The sequence below is a fragment of the Euprymna scolopes genome, chromosome 36, assembly GCF_053919585.1.
Source record: "Euprymna scolopes isolate OS-2025 chromosome 36, ASM5391958v1, whole genome shotgun sequence".
NCBI classification, from domain to species: domain Eukaryota; kingdom Metazoa; phylum Mollusca; class Cephalopoda; order Sepiida; family Sepiolidae; genus Euprymna; species Euprymna scolopes.
This window is the reverse complement of record NC_136517.1, coordinates 68,286,690-68,304,183: the sequence shown is the minus strand read 5'-3', so window position 1 is coordinate 68,304,183 and position 17,494 is coordinate 68,286,690. Positions and strand designations below refer to the sequence as shown.

Genomic DNA, 17,494 nt, shown 5'->3' with positions numbered 1-17,494 from the left:
GTGGAATCAGCTTCGAGGTGTTACAGTTGATGGAGGTAAAAACATGGCTGGAGGGAGGAAGGGTCTGGTGGGGCAGATCAGGACTCAGTTGGAAGATCTTCAAATTCCAGGCGCTCTGTTCATACACTGCATCATACATCAGCAAGCACTCTGTGGGAAAGACTTAGATATTTCTTGTGTACTGAAACCAGTCGTTTCTGCTGTGAACTTCATTCGGAGAAATGCACTCAATCACCATCAGTTCCAGGCTTTTCTTGAAGAAATTGATTCTGATTTCTGTGACTTGCCTTATTACACAGCAGTGAGATGGCTCAGCTGTGGTAAAGTCCTGTTTCATTTTTACAAGCTCCGAAACGAAATAGATGTTTTTCTCACTGAAAAAGATAGAGCCGATCCACAGCTGTCAGATCCTATCTGGCTGTCAAAGTTGTCTATTTGGTCGACATCACATCCCACATGAATGAACTGAACTTAAAACTTCAGGGAAAGGATAACCTCGTCTGTGATCTCTACAGAATCATCAAAGGATTTCGGAGAAAGCTGCCATTGTTTGAAGCACAACTGGAAGGAGAAAACTTCTCTCATTTTCACTGTTTCAGAGAGTTTTGCGCTTCAATCGCTGAAGATGTCAACCTCGATTTTCAAAAAAAGATTATTCGTGACTTGAAGAAGCATTTTTTGGAGAGATTTTCAGATCTCGACAGAACTGAGAGTGACATTCTTCTGTTCCAGAATCCATTTGATTGTAACCTTGATGATGTGCCAGTTGAACTACAGTTGGAGCTCATTGATTTGCAAGCAAATGACTTGTTGAAAGAGAAGCACAGAGAAGGAAAACTTGTTGAATTTTACCGCTGCTTACCTGATCCTGAGTTTCCGAAATTGAAGAAATTTGCCGCTGGTATGGCATCAGTGTTTGGAACAACTTATGTCTGTGAGCAAACATTTTCAAAAATGAAGTATGTGAAGTCAACACATCGAACGAGATTAACTGATGATCATTTGAAAGCAATTCTCTTGATTGAATGCAGCAATTCCAAACCAAACATTGATGATATCTTGAAAGCCAAACGTCAGTTTCACAAATCTCACTAAACTTTTTTGCTGTTTGGGTTCTGAGATTCGGATATGTGCACACTAGGTTTGATGTAACTATCTTTTTGCTTACGTCACCTTCTTTGAAAACTTTTTAGTAAATAAAATGTTGGTTGTCTTTGTTTTTTGATTAACATGGAATGCTAAACTTAGTTTTTTGTCTTTTTTCCCAGAGCTTTCGTTCTGGCTTGCAAGTATTGAACAGAATGATTATGTGGCCAGCGCTCGTCATTCTTTCAGTTATCCGGCCTACTGTGAAAAAAGTTTGGTGACCTCTGCTTTAAGTTATTGTATTTTTATACGTATAAATTATGTATATTTTCTGTGTTTGTTTTATTTTTACACAATACTAAAACAATAGGTATATTTTTTTAAAACAGTACCCCCACTAATCTTAGGCATGAGCCGCCACTGTTACTACCTAATGTGTATAGTTGCTAAGTTACTAATTACTGTATATTATAAGGAAATTCTTTACCAAAACTCTTAAGTAATTATTTTTTAGTTATAATTTTAGTCTTCACATATCCACTTTCAGTCACATGTTTGCAGGGCCTGGCTTAAGTCTTGCCATGAATCAACCCCATTTCCTGTGTCATAGTTGCTCTGGTAGAGCAGCAACTATGACACAGGATATTTTCCATTTTTGTATACATGAACTGATCAACTGATATTATGTATACCCATTAAAACAATTAATGTTGCAATAACAATTTAAAATGAAAAACTAGAGATGACAAATATTCATTGATACTTTTATCCTGAAATTTATTTTTTCCTGTTTCCTATTTGTGTAGGTTTACAAACGGGTGTTGTTGTTGACTCCGGTGATGGTGTCACTCATATCTGCCCTGTGTTCGAAGGCTTCTCACTCCCTCATCTCACACGGCGTTTAGACATTGCTGGCAGAGATATAACTAAATATCTTATAAAGGTATGGTCTTTTTTTATTTTGTACTTGCTGTTAATATCTAATAAATAAAAAAACTGGAATAATGGGTGAATAATACATTTCACTTGTTAATTTTGAATTGCGTTCTTTGGATTTTGAATTGCGTTCTTTGGATTTTGAATTGCGTTCTTTGGATTTTGAATTGATGATGTGAGAGCATTATTGATACCTGAAAAAGTGCATTGAGAATGATGGTGAAAAATATGTAGAAAAAAAAAGGTCACTTATTTTAATGGTACCTGTGGGGAAAATAGAAACGGATATACAAACAGCCTACTTGTAAAACACCCACGTGTCATGCGCATTAGACAGAAAACCAAGATGGCATCTGCGATATTTAACAGAAACGGTCTCCTGTGTTCTCACAAGAGTCACATGGGTGAATGTAATATAAAGCAGGTCGCTTGGAGGAGTGGTAAAGTTTTTTTTCACCATACAGACAGTTACTCAGTGCATTGGAATGCGTGAAGAAGGTTCCAGTTCTACAAGCTATTTTGGCATTACATCAGGATTTGCTCCTAAGCTGATTCTATTGTTTCATAGCAGCAGCCCTGAGCGATCAGTGGGTGGAAAAGGTGAAATTGATATGCCAGCTCAGTAGTGTGAAGCATCTGAAATGTGTGGTCCCAATGCGCCTCGCTGGGGGTGCATATGCTGTATATTAGCAGCTAACAGACAAAAGGAAGGCAGATTTCACATGCATCAAAAACGCCCTCTACACAGAGTTTGCACTAGATCCGGTTGCTGCATGGAAGGAGTTTATAGCACGCAAGTTACATTCCGGGGATACGGTTGATGTTTATCTGGCAGAACTGAAGAAGCTTGCAGTCCTGTTCGGAGGAATGTCAGATAAAGGCCTGGTGTGCGCATTTATTGCAGGATTGCCGGCTGGTGTGGAGGATCTGCTCCAAGCCTCATCCCAAGTAGATGAGATAGACATCTTGGAAATATTGGCGCGAGTGATACTAAAAAAGAACCCAGAGACTGTAGACTGTGTGGCAGCCGTGCAACCATCACAGGGTGGATCTCAGGACCTAGGCACGGTTACAAACAGGGTTGCAGAGTCGGATGATAAAAGTCCGACTCCAACTCAGACTCCTAGGATGCCGACTCCGACTCCTTTGATATCTCAGACTCTGACTCCTTGACTCTTATGTGGAAATCTATTCTGCAGATCCATACACCAGCCTCCCACATCTATCCTGGTGCTACCAGATCAGGCTGTCTTTTGACTTCCTGAGACGAAATGCACCTACATTGATGTTTTTTGTTTTCTGATCTTTTTTGTAAAACTTAATTTTGTTCTGCAAAACCAAAAACAAAAACAACAGCCCCCCTCCCTCCCCTTTTCTATCTCCCCCCCCACTCCCAGACCCTGTTGGTGGAGTATCAGAATACACCGACTGCCCCCCCTGCAGAGAGTAAAAGTCCCTCAATGGGGCCACCTGTTGGCCGTAGGTGGCGACCCGTAATGCCTTAGAACGGGATCCTGGTGGCTGAGCAACTCACAACCTTGGAACCAAATGACCGTGATTTAGCAACACTCCACTTTGGCCCTTACTTCGGCTAGACGGGCGGTCGGGCAGGCTCGACCCGACCAACCGGCTAGTCATGACAGACCCTAATAATAGTAAACCCCCATAAAGAGAAACACAAACACATTATACTCATATAAAAAATTTTAAAAAGAACACACACATACTACCATTAGAAGGCGATGGCAAGGGCCAATCAAATGGTGAAAACTGATGCTATTGACAACTAACCCTTTCTACACCTTGCTGGGTCCAAGGAAATGAAAAAAATCGTCATAAGCAGCTACACTCACTGTTTGAGTATATCATCATTGTATCCCTGAGATGCTTGGGCGAATGGGTTTCCCCCCAACCATCTCCCAATTTAGGGCTCCGAGGAGGGTGGGGAGCAAGGATGATGAAAAAAAACAAAAAATATTCTATGGCTTCCAAAAAAATTAAAAGGCCCCATCCAGAAAGCGATGAAGATGAAAACACAAACTTTCCGGAGTATATAATCTTGGAATTGCAAGATAACACACAAATAACAAAAATGTCCCCATTCAAAATCGAAAGAATTATCAACAAAAATCTACAAGTATCTACTAAAAGTAGTACCGAAGAAATTTTAACATGGACAAAGTTCTATGATATAAACATCAAGGCCTACCCTCACAAAACCCTCAACACCTCAAAGGGAGTCATCAGATGTCCAGAACTAAACGCCTGCTCTCTAGATGAAATAAAAACAAACCTAAAAAATCAAAAAGTTATAGACATAAAAAGAATTACAATAAAAAGAAACAAACAAACAATTAACACCAACACATACATATTAACTTTCAATACTCCTACTCCACCAACTGAACTCAAGATTGGATATATTAACATTAAAATAGAAACATATATCCCCAGACCACTTCGCTGCCTAAACTGCCAAAAATTTGGCCACTTCAAAGAATACTGCACCAGGAAAGCAGTATGTCCAAAGTGTAGCAGTAACGAGCACCAGGAAACAGAATGCCAAGGAAATATAAAATGCCCAAACTGTGGAGAGAACCATCCAGCATACTCATCGCTCTGCCAAAACTGGATCAAAGAAAAAAAAATAAATGAACTCAAATATACTAAAAACATAAGTTTTACTGAAGCCAGGAAAATTATTGAAACAGTCACCACAACAGAACCAACTAGATCATACGCAGGTGCAACCAAAAATCAATTAAAAACAATAGAAAAAACTGAACTAAAGGAAATCTCTACCCTCATAAAATCACTTTGCGAACTAGTTGAGACATTGAGGGCCACCTTACGGCAACTGCCGTCAACTCCAGCTGTACTTGGAAATAGCTACCAAACAATTGAGAGTAAAATCTCACCAGATCCAAAAAACCAAACACAATCACCTAACAAAAAACCCACACAAACTGAAAACATCCCAAAATCAAAAGAACACTCGCCTAGTACCCTCCACAAAGGAACCAGAAAAGACGAAAACCAAACAGTAGACATTCAAAATAGATTCCAAATTCTAGGAAAAATGGAAACCGAAAACACCCTGGAAAAAAAAAAGAAACCAAACACAAGCAATCAAGAGCGAAAAAATGATAAAGATTCTCCAAAAACATCCGAACAGACAAGAACAATAAATGGGAAAAATTCCTCGAAGAAAACCAGCCCCACAAAAACCAAACCACGATCTCGCTCAACATCTAAAACCAGAGATAAATCAAGCATAAAAGCTAACAAACCAATTGAACACAAAGAACCAGAAGCTATGGAAACAGAAACCAAATTTACCAATGATAAAAAGCTCAAAAATGCTCAAACGCACATGAAACAGTCCAATGATTCAAATACAAGAACTACAGACCAAAATAAATTTAAAACCTCCTTGGAAACAATGGAAATAGAAGACAAAACTTCTAAACCCCCATAAAAAAGAAAACACCCCTATTCCCAAGACAAAAGGGAAATCAAATACATAAAATCTAAACTATGGCCAACAAAATAATCCAATGGAATTGCAGAGGTATAAAAGCCAACCGGAATGAATTACTTCTACTGATATCCGATCTATGTCCTACAATAATATGCCTACAAGAAACCTTTTTAAAACCATCTGAAAATATCAATCTCCAAAGTTTTACTGAATACAACTATACAACAAATAACTCAAATAGAGCTCCAGGAGGAACATCCATTCTCATTAACAAAAACAAAGCCAAATAAATCTACAAACTAACTTACAGACAATTGCTGTCACAGCCACCCTACATAGAATGGTCACAATTCGCTCCATTTATCTGCCTCCAAACGACCCCATAGATGAAACTGAAATAGAAAAACTCATCAACCAACTCCCTCGCCCCTTCTTATTATTAGGCGATTTTAATAGTCATAATGTTAGTTGGGGATGCTCAAACATGGATAGAAAAGGAATCACTATAGAAAAGATTATCAACAACAACAATCTATGCATATACAACAACAAAAAACCAACCTTTATTCACTCCGCTACAAATTCGTCCTCAGCAATTGACCTCTCTATAAGTGATCCTAGTATCTTTATAGATTACAATTGGACAGTGCATATAGATACCTGTGGAAGTGACCACTTCCCAATAACTTTAGAACATTTTGGTCCGGAAATAATTTCAAAAATTCCTCGCTGGAACCTTAAAAAAGCTAACTGGAATAAATTCAAATTACTATGCAAACACAAACTCCTACCTGAAAAATGTGAGAAAGACCCAATCACTCACTTTACAGATACCATTATCTCAATAGCAGAAGAATGTATTCCTAAAACAAAATCATCAACCAAGTATAATCGTCCCTGGTTTAATAATGACTGTAAAAAGGCTATCAGGCTACGATGTGCTGCATTAAGAAAATTCAACAACCAACCAACTACTCAGAATTTAAACAACTTTAAAATATGCAGGGCTAAAGCACGCCGAACAATAAACGAAGCCAAAAGGGAATCGTGGAAGAATTTTGTGTCTAAAATCAACAACACCACCAAAGACAAAACTGTATGGAATATGATTCAGAAAATATCAGGAAAAAACACCAGTTCCCCTGTCAACCACCTCTGTGTAAACAATAGTAAAATAACAAAAAAAGAGGACATGGCAAACCTGCTTGCAGATACTATTGCAAATAATTCATCTTCTAAAAATTACGATAAAAAATTCCAGATCATTAAACAGGAATCAGAAAAAAAAAAACTAAACTATAAAAGTAATAATGAGGAAGAATACAACAAACCTTTTACCATCCATGAACTAAAGGATTCATTAAAAAAAAGCCAACAACACGGCTGAGGGACCTGATGAGATAACGTACGAATTTCTAAAACAACTACCAGATGAACCATTAAAGTATTTACTTTCTATTTATGACATCTGGCTCAGTGGCAATCTTCCAGCCATATGGAAACAAGCCACAGTCATTCCTATACCAAAACCAGGAAAGGATGCATCTGACCCCTCCAATTATCGCCCCATAGCTCTAACGAGATGCGTGTGTAAGATCGAAGAGAGAATGGTCAACACCAGATTAATTTGGTTTCTGGAAACAAATAAAATAATAACTAATTTTCAGTGTGGCTTCCGAAAACATTGTAACACAACAGACCATTTAATTCGTTTAGAAACTTTCATCAGAAATTCATTTATACAAAAAAAGCATATGACTGCTATTTTCTTTGATCTTGAAAAGGCGTACGATACCACATGGAGGTATGGCATCATGAAAGATCTTAAAGAAGCTGGAGTGAAAGGAAGACTACCCATCTTCATCAACAACTTCATTAATAATAGACTATTCAATGTCCGTGTAGGAACGTGCCTATCGGACATCAAGGAACAGGAAACGGGAGTTCCACAGGGAAGTATTTTGTCGGTAACACTATTCAGTCTAAAAATTAACAGTATTGTTGGATGCATAAACCAAGGCGTGGATTGCTCTCTATATGTTGATGATTTTTTAATTGCATATAGCTCAAGACATATCCATATAATTGAGCGTCAACTTCAACAATGCATTGACAAAATAAAAAAATGGACAACTAAGAATGGCTTCAAATTTTCCATAAACAAAACAAAATGTATGCACTTTTGTCAACTAAGAAAACTGCACCCAGATCCTCTTTTAAAACTAAATGATATTCCGATTCCTGTTGTAAATGAACATAAATTCTTAGGGTTAATACTAGACAAAAAACTTACATTCATCCCTCATATAAAACATCTTAAAAATAAATGTAATAAAACCCTACAGCTAATGCGGGTCATTGCCCATATAGATTGGGGAGCGGACAGACAAACCCTATTAAAGTTATATAGGTCACTAGTGCGATCGAAACTAGACTTTAGTAGCTTCATTTACGGTGCCACCTGAAAGTCGTATATAAAGATATTGGACACCGTTCAACATCAGGGCCTCAGGCTTGCGCTGGGAGCCTTCCGAACTTCCCCCATCGATAGTCTCTATGCAGAAGCCAATGAACCCCCATTATCAATTCGACGCGACAAACTAGCCTTGCAATACTTGACCAAAATCCTCTCTTGCCCAGACAATCCTGCTTACAACTGCATTGCAAACTCACTAGATTACTCTATGATAGAGAAAAATCACAACCAACAAATCCAACCTCTAAGTGTACCTTCAATCCAAATTACCAAAATCTATATGACCAAAAAGTAAAAGCTATAAAACCTTTTGGGCTCCGTACAAAACCACTAGTAGAAGATGCAGGTATCACAATCACCAATATCCATAATGTCAACCAACTAAGCCTTCCACCCTGGCTACTAAAACAACCTGAAATCATCCTTGAATTAAATAACCTCCCAAAAAATCAAAGCCATCCACTAACCTATCAAGAAAAACTCCTTATCATTCAGGAAAAACACCCAAACCATCAGCACATATACACAGATGGGTTCAAAGACAGCAACAAAACCGGATGCGGAGTCGTATCCACTAACATTACCTTACAGAAGCGACTACCAGACCATGCCTCAATTTTTAGTGCCGAAGCCACAGCCTTAGATATGGCACTAGATCTCATCACTGACCTTACCCACAACAATTTTATAATTTTTTCAGACTCCCTATCGGTACTCGAATCCTTAAAGAATAAAAATTTAAATAACCCACTACTCATCAAACTGCTACAAAAAATACACACTCTCTCACAAAACAAAAGTATCAAATTCTGCTGGATCCCCAGTCATTCTGGAATTCAGGGCAATGAAAAAGCTGACATAGCTGCCAAAAATGCTTTAAAACTCCCTAAAAGCAATATAAAAATTCCACATTCTGACTACAAACAACAAATAATCTCATTATGAAGAAATGGCAAGAAAGATGGAATAACTGTCCAAATAATAAACTTTTCAACATCAAACCCACAATAGAAGAACGATTACCAGATGCCAGAAGATCACGTAGAGAGGAAGTGATTTTGTCCCGTATTCGCATAGGACACATGCACATAACCCACTCCTTCCTGCTAAAAAAAGAAGACCCTCCAGGATGTTTTGCATGCCAAGAACCTTTTACAGTAAAACACTTTCTTTTGGATTGTGGCGATCTCGCGCATATCCGACAAAATTATTACCATGTCAACAATATGAAAGAACTTTTTAAAAAAATAAACTCCAACAAAATAACATTTCTGAAAAAAGTAAATCTATATAAAAGAATATAACTTTAATTCAATCCAACTTTACACCCCACCCCCAAAAAAAGGAAGGAAGCACATCACCTAATGATACAAAAAGTCTGATTTGACTCACTGATTAAATTAAAATATCTATTCAAAAAAAAAAAAAAAAAAAACTGGAACTCGGCATTAAATAACAAAAAAAAAAGGTTGATATGCCGTAAAACCAAACCAAACCAAACCCACATCTATTCAGCATGCATTTTATAATTACTTTTCATGTATATCATTTTTGATGTTTAACATTCACTTGTATGATAAATATACTCGCATATACACTCCACCAGTTTTTTTTTTTTTTTTTTTTTTTACTCACGTCTACAAGGCATATCACCACTCGGGCGTAAAAGGTTACTATTTGGGGCCATGTCTAGGAAAGATTAACAAGATGTTGGTTTATGTAACATTTTAACTTCTGCATATCAGTACGACTAGGGAAGCAGGTAGCAGGAAGGGAATTCCAAAGTTTAGCTGTTCGAAGGAAGAAACTATTAGAATAGAAAGCTTTCTGGCACCTAGAAACCTCAACAGTGAAAGAATGAGCTCTTATTGCTTAGCGGGTTTGTCGGGGATATGTATGGCGAGGAGAATACAAGTGCAACGAGTTCATCAGAGCATATTCCATTAAAATATTTGTAAAACAGGTACATTTTGTGCTTGGGTGTGGAGTTGTCACAAAACTTGCTGGAAGGTTCAGGGTATTTTTCAGGGCAAGGTATTTTAGTTGGAAGACTGGAGTTATGGTGACAGAAAACTATCTGTAAACCTACAGTATTTTGGTCAAGAGAGGAAAAACTGTGCCTCTATTATATACAAGATATGCACCTCATAAAAATATTTGCACATTCATACACCTAGTGATATTAAGTAAGATAGCGCGGGGGTACAAGTGCGACGAGTTCATCAGGACACATTTCATTAAAATATTTGTAAAACAGGCACAGAGATGCAACATTGTGGCAATGGAACAAGGGCTGGAGCTTAGTTGATAGTGAGACAGATTAGATTGACAACTCTTTTTGGACCCTATCACGTGACAACAATACTCCATGCATGGGTGAATGGTAGCCTTGTAGAGGTACAGAATACTCTTAGGTGTGAATAGTCTTCTAGCTCGATAGAGGGAACCCACCTTCTTTGCAGCAGTCTTTGCAATGTCTTCTATGTATTTGTTCCAGATTATATTGCCTGCAAATGTTAGGCCGAGGAGTTTAAAGGAAGAATTCTCAGGTAGGGTGTTATTTATCACTGATATAGGCGATTTGAAAGGCGTCTTGTAATTGTTAAAGGAGAGCAGCTTAGTTTTACTAGCATTGTATGTTACCATCCATTTGCAGCCCCATTTCATAATGGTCTGGAGGTCATTTTCTAACGATTCTGCCATTGTCTTAGATTTGTGTACATCTGTTTTCCCCTCATTCATGTTATAGAGCATTGTATTATCAACATCTCGGACACAATATTATCAGGGAGGTCATTTATGAATATCAAGAATAATAATGGTCCAAGGATCAACCCCTGAGGCACTCCCGCATTAATGTTATGCTGCTTGGATGCTTCTACTGTCTAAGATGGAGCTAATTATATTTATGTCCAGTTATAACGTACGATTTCATTTTCATTAGCAGCCCTTTGTGCCAGACTTTTTCAAAGACCTTGGATATATCAAGGGCTACAGCTATGGTTTCGCCCGCCTTATCCAGTACATGGTAAATGCGTTCAGAGATGAATGTTAAAATATCTGCAGTAGAACAACATTGCCTGAATCCATACTATTTGTCAGAAGATTTGCTTTTGCAAGGTGGTGAACTAGTGCTTGATTAATTAAGATCTCAAAGATTTTAGCAAAGAGGGGGAAGAGACTAAAGAGGCAATAATTGAGAGGGTTTGTTCTTTCACCAGCATTCCTGTACACTGGTACCACAAAGGCCATCTTTGAGCCATTAGGGAGCAAGATTCAGCAAGGCATTTATAGTAGAGCTTGGAAATTATAGGGGCTAGTTTAGCTGAACATTTCTTAATTACTATAGTAGGGATGAGATCAGGCCTTTGAGGTGTCTAAGTTTTTTATGATATTGTGAACATAAGAAGGGGTGATTTTTACATCATCTACTGTGACTTCAGTCCGCGTAGGGAAATTTGGGAGGGAGTTGTTTGTTGGCTCGAACTTGGAGGCGAATTGCCAGGCAAGCAGTTCCACCTTCTCCATTGTCGTGCATGCAACCTTCTAGTTGTTGCTCAGTGAAGGAATTACTGATTGCCCTTTATTCACTACACAATTATAGATTTTTAAGAAATCACAAGTTCTTATCTTTTGCGATTCAATGTGTTCCCTGATTATTTCAGCATGCTTTCTTTTGGTTGTCGCTATTTCTCTTTTACAATGATTTCTAGTATCTATGAATTTTTGCCTATTTGTATTTGACTTATGAAATACAAATCGGCAGAATGCATGCTGTCTTTGTGCAATGGCAGCTGCACAATCTGTAGTGAACCATGGATGCGAGTGGGGCTTGCTATAATACTTCTGTGTGGGAACATGTGCCTCATTGCCTACTTTGCATCATTTGGTTTTCTCATTGGCACACTGTTCAGCAGGAAGCGATAAGATATCGGTCCATAGGGCATCTTGCGTGTGCTCTCTAATGGTTTCCCAGTCAGCCCTGTTGTAGTACCTTGTTGTTTTGAGCAGGTTGGGATTTAAATGTGAGGTCAATTGACATGCCTAGGTTGTCTGCATTTCCAAGTGGACTGTGGGCATTAGTCACACAATCCTCAGGTACTGTGGTGAGAAATAGATCTAGAAGTGAAGCCTGCTGAAGTTCACAGTCTGGTAGGCGAGTTGGAAACATTATTGTCTCTGTGAGGGAATGGACTATAGAGAAGCTATAAGTAGAGCATCCAGCTGCATCTGTGTAACCTGAGAAACCAAGCCAATTTTTATGATGAAATGTTAGTCGAAAGCACATAAAAGCCTGGCCATCCAATTCACGATTTTTCTCTCTAGTTTAAGAGAGGGTGCTACAGATATAGACTCCAAGTCTGTGCATTTATCTATCCGAGTCCTTACAGCAAAGAGAGAGGTATCCTATCATGTTAAAGTAGTTAGAGAAGATTTAAAAGTGTAAGTTTATTTCACGTAATGCTAAGATATCCGGGGAGTTTACTAAAAAGTAAGATTCTAAATCATCTATATTACCTCTAAGCCCACAGATATTTGTGAAAGCAATCCTCAAAGGCGAAGGCAAATTGGTTTTGTTTAGGTGGTTGTCTGGTTTTATCGTGATATTTGTTTGGGTTGTCATTTCATTACGTTTTTGTTTAATGTCAGGTTAGAGGAAGAGTGTTGAGCAAAGTGGGCCGGTTTTGACACCAAGTATACACACAATGGTCCGTTAGCCAAGTTCTGTCTAGAAGTTGTGGTCTTGTGAAAGCTCACCAGATATAGCAGCAGGATCCCTTTCTATGCACAACAGGGTACTACAACTATCCTGTTATTATACGACTGATGACCAAGCAGTCAGTCTAAGCATTACCAAAGAGTTAGGGCACCTGTACTGTCAGTCGGAAACAGCAGCTAGACAAACTGTCAAGCAGTTACCCTCAACCTCTCAGACAAAACCGGCCCAAATAAGTCATGTGAGCACAAGTGGCATGCAATCAAACCCAATTTTCTCAGTTTCTTAGAAAAAGAGTGAAATAGGGAATAGGGGAATGGCGTTCAATGTCCTAGTCAGAAAACAAGGCCAAGCACAAGGTGGCTCTGGTGAGTCCCTGGTTGTATCTCTGGTCTGGCTAATAGACAAAGAAAAAGTTTGAAAGCCAGCGAAAGGCAGAGCCTATCTACTCCTTAAGCAAGTAAGGCTTGCAAACCAGGAATTTGTTTGAGTTACCAGCTTCAGGAAGGTTGTCGACCATTACTGAGGAGGCCTTCCTCCGCCAGTTTTATTATCAGTTTTCTTTCTCTTAGACGAATGATCTGACAAGATCTATGGGTCCAACACACCAAGAGGAGTAACTATGCACCTGGTTTCTAAGTATTTTTTGCTCACTCGTATGAATGAAGATATTGAGTACTTTAAAGTTTTTCTCTATTCTACATAAATAAGCATAGGCTTAGAGATAGATTCCCCTTTTACATTTACAAGAAATTATATCTTTCAAGTACTGTGAGAGAATCAATCTGCTCTAGCAACTAATTTAAAATATATGAATAGGATATTAATAATAATTACTTGAATATAAAGCAAAGAAACAAGAAATGGTGGGACTAGATCTACATAAAGAGGTTACATACCACACAGATAGATGCACTTTACTTGGTGTTCTTTGAACTACCGATGTTGGTCTAGCTAAAAAACCAGTATCTTCATTTAGAATGAATTGAGGTGCAAAGATTAGCATTTATTTGAAGGCAGTAAGAGGGAGGGATGGAGGATCTGACTTAAAAACCAATGTGTGCTTTGATTTTAATACTACCTTATTTTATTTAATTGAAACGGTATAATTTTTGATTTCTGAATTAATAATTTAAAACATACAAACTCATTTACCAAATGTGATGAATGCTAGAAAAGAGATGCGTATTCCAATTTTTCTATTACTAACTATTACTAATATATTACATATATTGCTAACTATTACTAATATATTACAAACAAGATGACATGCGAGAAAAATCTGGGAAAATAGAGTTTTAAACGTGTAGATAGCACGAATATAGAAATGGAATAAAATAATAAAATAAATTAATTTTTTTAGTAATATCTATTTTAAAGGCATTAAGGAATGGTTAAAATTTTAAATAGATTTAAAGCTTTTTTTTTTTTTTTTAATGCAAATCCCCCTTGCATAATTTGATTATCGTATTTTAATGTATAACATGAGGAGTAGACTCGCCAGTTAAAATCAATTCAGATAAGAATGGGAGTTTGGGAATGTGGTTGAAAATACATTATAAATACAAACAAATTTTATAAAATAAGTTAAGATAACAAAAGGATAAAAAAATTTACAATCAAATTTTATGCTATCAATTCGAAAGGGACTACAATATTTCGGAATAGGGGAAACCTCTTTAGGCCATGGCATTTCGAAGCCAAATGCTTCTCATCAGAAGAGTGGAGTAAAGACATATATACAGAGAAGAAATTTTTTAAAAGATATGTATTGTCTTTATGGAAAGAGGATCAAAGGAAAAACATGAAGCTGTACTGAGACTAAAGCTGATTCTAGGACTGCCAGCAATCACTGTAAAAAGAGTAATAAAGAATACGAAAGAGTTGTATGCTCAGTTCATTAAGTCCAAAGTAGTTGAGCAGCAGCAGCTTGGTTCCCACCAGTTTTGGCAAATAGCAAACAGGATCCTGAACAGAAGCATGTGCTCAATCCCAACCATCATCAATGGATCTGAGGTAACCTCGTCACCATCAAACAAAGCCAAACTCTTTGCCAAAAATTTTGCAACTAATTATAGCCTGAGACCAAAGCTGCCAATCCCTCATATTTCCTCTTGTATCAGAAAACGCGAGAAGCGACATACAAATATCTGTGCGTGATTTTTTTTTTTTTTTTTTACATGGGGGTCACCACTTATCAAGGCCCGGAGGCCACTCAGGGATAAGGGTTATTGCGTGTACAGTAATCAATGAGATAGTATTGTAGTAATCATTAGTATTGGAGATTTGATAGAGTTTCTTAAGGGAGCAGTTTGTCAGGAATTTGTTTATGTTGGACTTGAAGACATCCAAGTTGTAGTCAGGTGGGAAACAGGCAAATGTAAGAGAGTTCCAGTCGTGCACTTCTAAGAAAGAAGCTTTGTTCATGGAATCTACGTTTAGATTTAGGCACAGGGGAAAATTATTGACAGTAGTTTCAGCTAGACGGGTGTTTCTCGTGAAAGATTGGCGAGGGGGTGACGAGAGATTGGAGCTCAGACGAGCACTTACCATGGAAATAACGATAAAACAAAGACAGGCTCGCAACATCTCTTCTGTGGGAGAGAGGCTGCAGGGAAGAGAAAAGGGCATCCCCCACTAAACCACAAAATCTATTTTGTATTCTGTCAAGGCGAGATCAGAGCATTGATGATGTAAAGATAGAAGCTTGGTTTTGGATGCATTAAAAGTAACCAACCACCTCTTCCCCCATTGTACCACACGCTCTAGATCAGAGGAGAGAGAACTTTGTCATTTACGGCCTTTGATATGTTTCCATAGATGGTCGTGTCATCAACATAGATGTCTACGAATGATTTAAGTATGTATTTTGGGAGATCATTGATGTAGATCAGGAAGAGAGTTGGGCCCAGGATGGACCCCTGTGAGACTCCAGCATTAATACTGTGGGTCTCTGATTTTTTCAACCACTACTCTTATGAACCTATTGGAGAGAAATGATTGAGTAAACATTTCCAGTTATACTGTAGCTGGAAATCTTGTGAAGTAGGCCTTTATGTCATACCTTGTCGAAGGCCTTTGATATGTCAAGAGCAATTGCCCTGGAAAGGAAGCCTTTGTCAAGAGATTCACTAATCCTATGAGATATAACCGTTAGCACATCTGCTGTAGATCTTGCAGAGCGGAAACCATGTTGCATGTCACTAAGAAGGTTGTTTCTGTTGAGGTGGTTGACTACTTCTTTATTTAATATGGATTCCAACAACTTACTCATGACACACAGGAGACTTATTGGTCTGTACTGAGAGGGAGATAACTTTTCACCTGAATTCTTAAATACAAGGCATACTGATGAGGTTTTCCAGGGTGTTGGAAAGCACTTCTCCTTAAGGCAACGCTTTAACATTTTTGTAAGTTCTGGTTGGAGCTTTTTCAGCACTATAACTGGAATGCCGTCAGGGTCAGTTGCTTTACTGAAATCAAGGTTCTTGATTAGCTTGGCGACCTCACGCACAGATATTTGTATGTTGCATAGCGTGTTGTCTGTTACAGGAGAAAATACAGGGAGTTGATGGACTTTGTCGCATAGGGTAGAGTTAACTGCAAAGTTCTTGGCAAATAGTCTGGCCTTGTCTGATGCTGACGAGATGACCTCAGGTCCATTGATGATAGTTGGGATAGAACGCACGCTTCTGTTCAAGATTCTGTTTGCTATTTGCCAGAACTGGTTGGAACCAAGCTGCTACTCAGTTACTTTAGATTTAACGGACTGAGCATATAGCTCTCTTGCATTTTTAATTACTCTTTTTCAATGGTTGCTGGCAGTCCTGAAAGCAGCTTAAGTCTCAGTACATCTATTACGTTGGTAGCTTTGGAAAAAGTGATTTCTGTGCGCGATGGCAGCAGCACATTCAGGGGAGAACCATGGCTGGTTGTTAGGTTTTTGTTGGAATTTTTTGGATGATATGAATTGGTCTATGCCTACAATTAACCATTCGGTCAGGTCTGATACTATAGAGGACACATCCTTTTTAAACATGGAATTTAGAGGTAGGTCAGATATGAATGTACGAAAGCTATCCCAGTCAGCCATAGAGTATCGATATACAGTACGCTGGAGAAGTACGTCTGAAGACTTATTACATTTTATTTTTATCTTAACTGCTACAACAGAGTGGTCGGAGGATCTCAGAGGAGATAGAACGGAACATGAACATAGCTGAGGAGAAGTTGTGAGGAAAAGGTCTAGAAGGCTTGCATACTGACCGGTAGTGTCGGGCACACTGGTGGGTTCGTGACCAATCTGAGTGAGGTCATAGGCAGTGGCAAAATCATAGCAGAACCTCCCCTCGTCATCGATTTTATTCGAATGGGTCAGCCATTCCACATTATGGACATTGAAGTCACCGCAAATGTGAATGTTAGCCGAAGGATGAGCAGACAGGATGTGGTCAATTTTCTCAGATATGCTCTTAAAGATAGTAACCCCCCCTGTTGTGGGGGCGATAGAGGGCAAATATAAATTCATTGGTGTAAGCTAGTGCAACCCAGAAGCACATATAAGGTAAATTAGGGTCTTCTCTAGAGATATCCCTACCACATGGAAAGCCATCTTTGATGTAGGCACATATTCCATGCCCATGGCGATCTTGGGGGTCAGATTTAGGTGTTAAGTTAGAGTATCCTTTAATTATGAATTCGTCTAGGGAAGTGGTTGGCCCTATGCCAGTTCCGCTTAGAAAGAATATGTCCGGTTTCGTCTCCTGTAATTGGGTTTCAACCTCTGGAAGGTTGGAAC

The 17,494-nt window shown here is 38.4% G+C and overlaps 1 protein-coding gene across 1 annotated transcript in view; it reads left to right on the top strand.

The window, feature by feature from the left end:
* LOC145260566 (actin-related protein 2) overlaps positions 1 to 17,494 on the top strand; it is a gene marked incomplete in the record, with an annotated part of 184,172 nt that overhangs the window by 102,475 nt on the left and 64,203 nt on the right. The window contains 1 exon segment of the mRNA XM_080118823.1: positions 1,893 to 2,029. Coding sequence (XP_079974949.1) covers positions 1,893 to 2,029 — 137 coding nt within the window.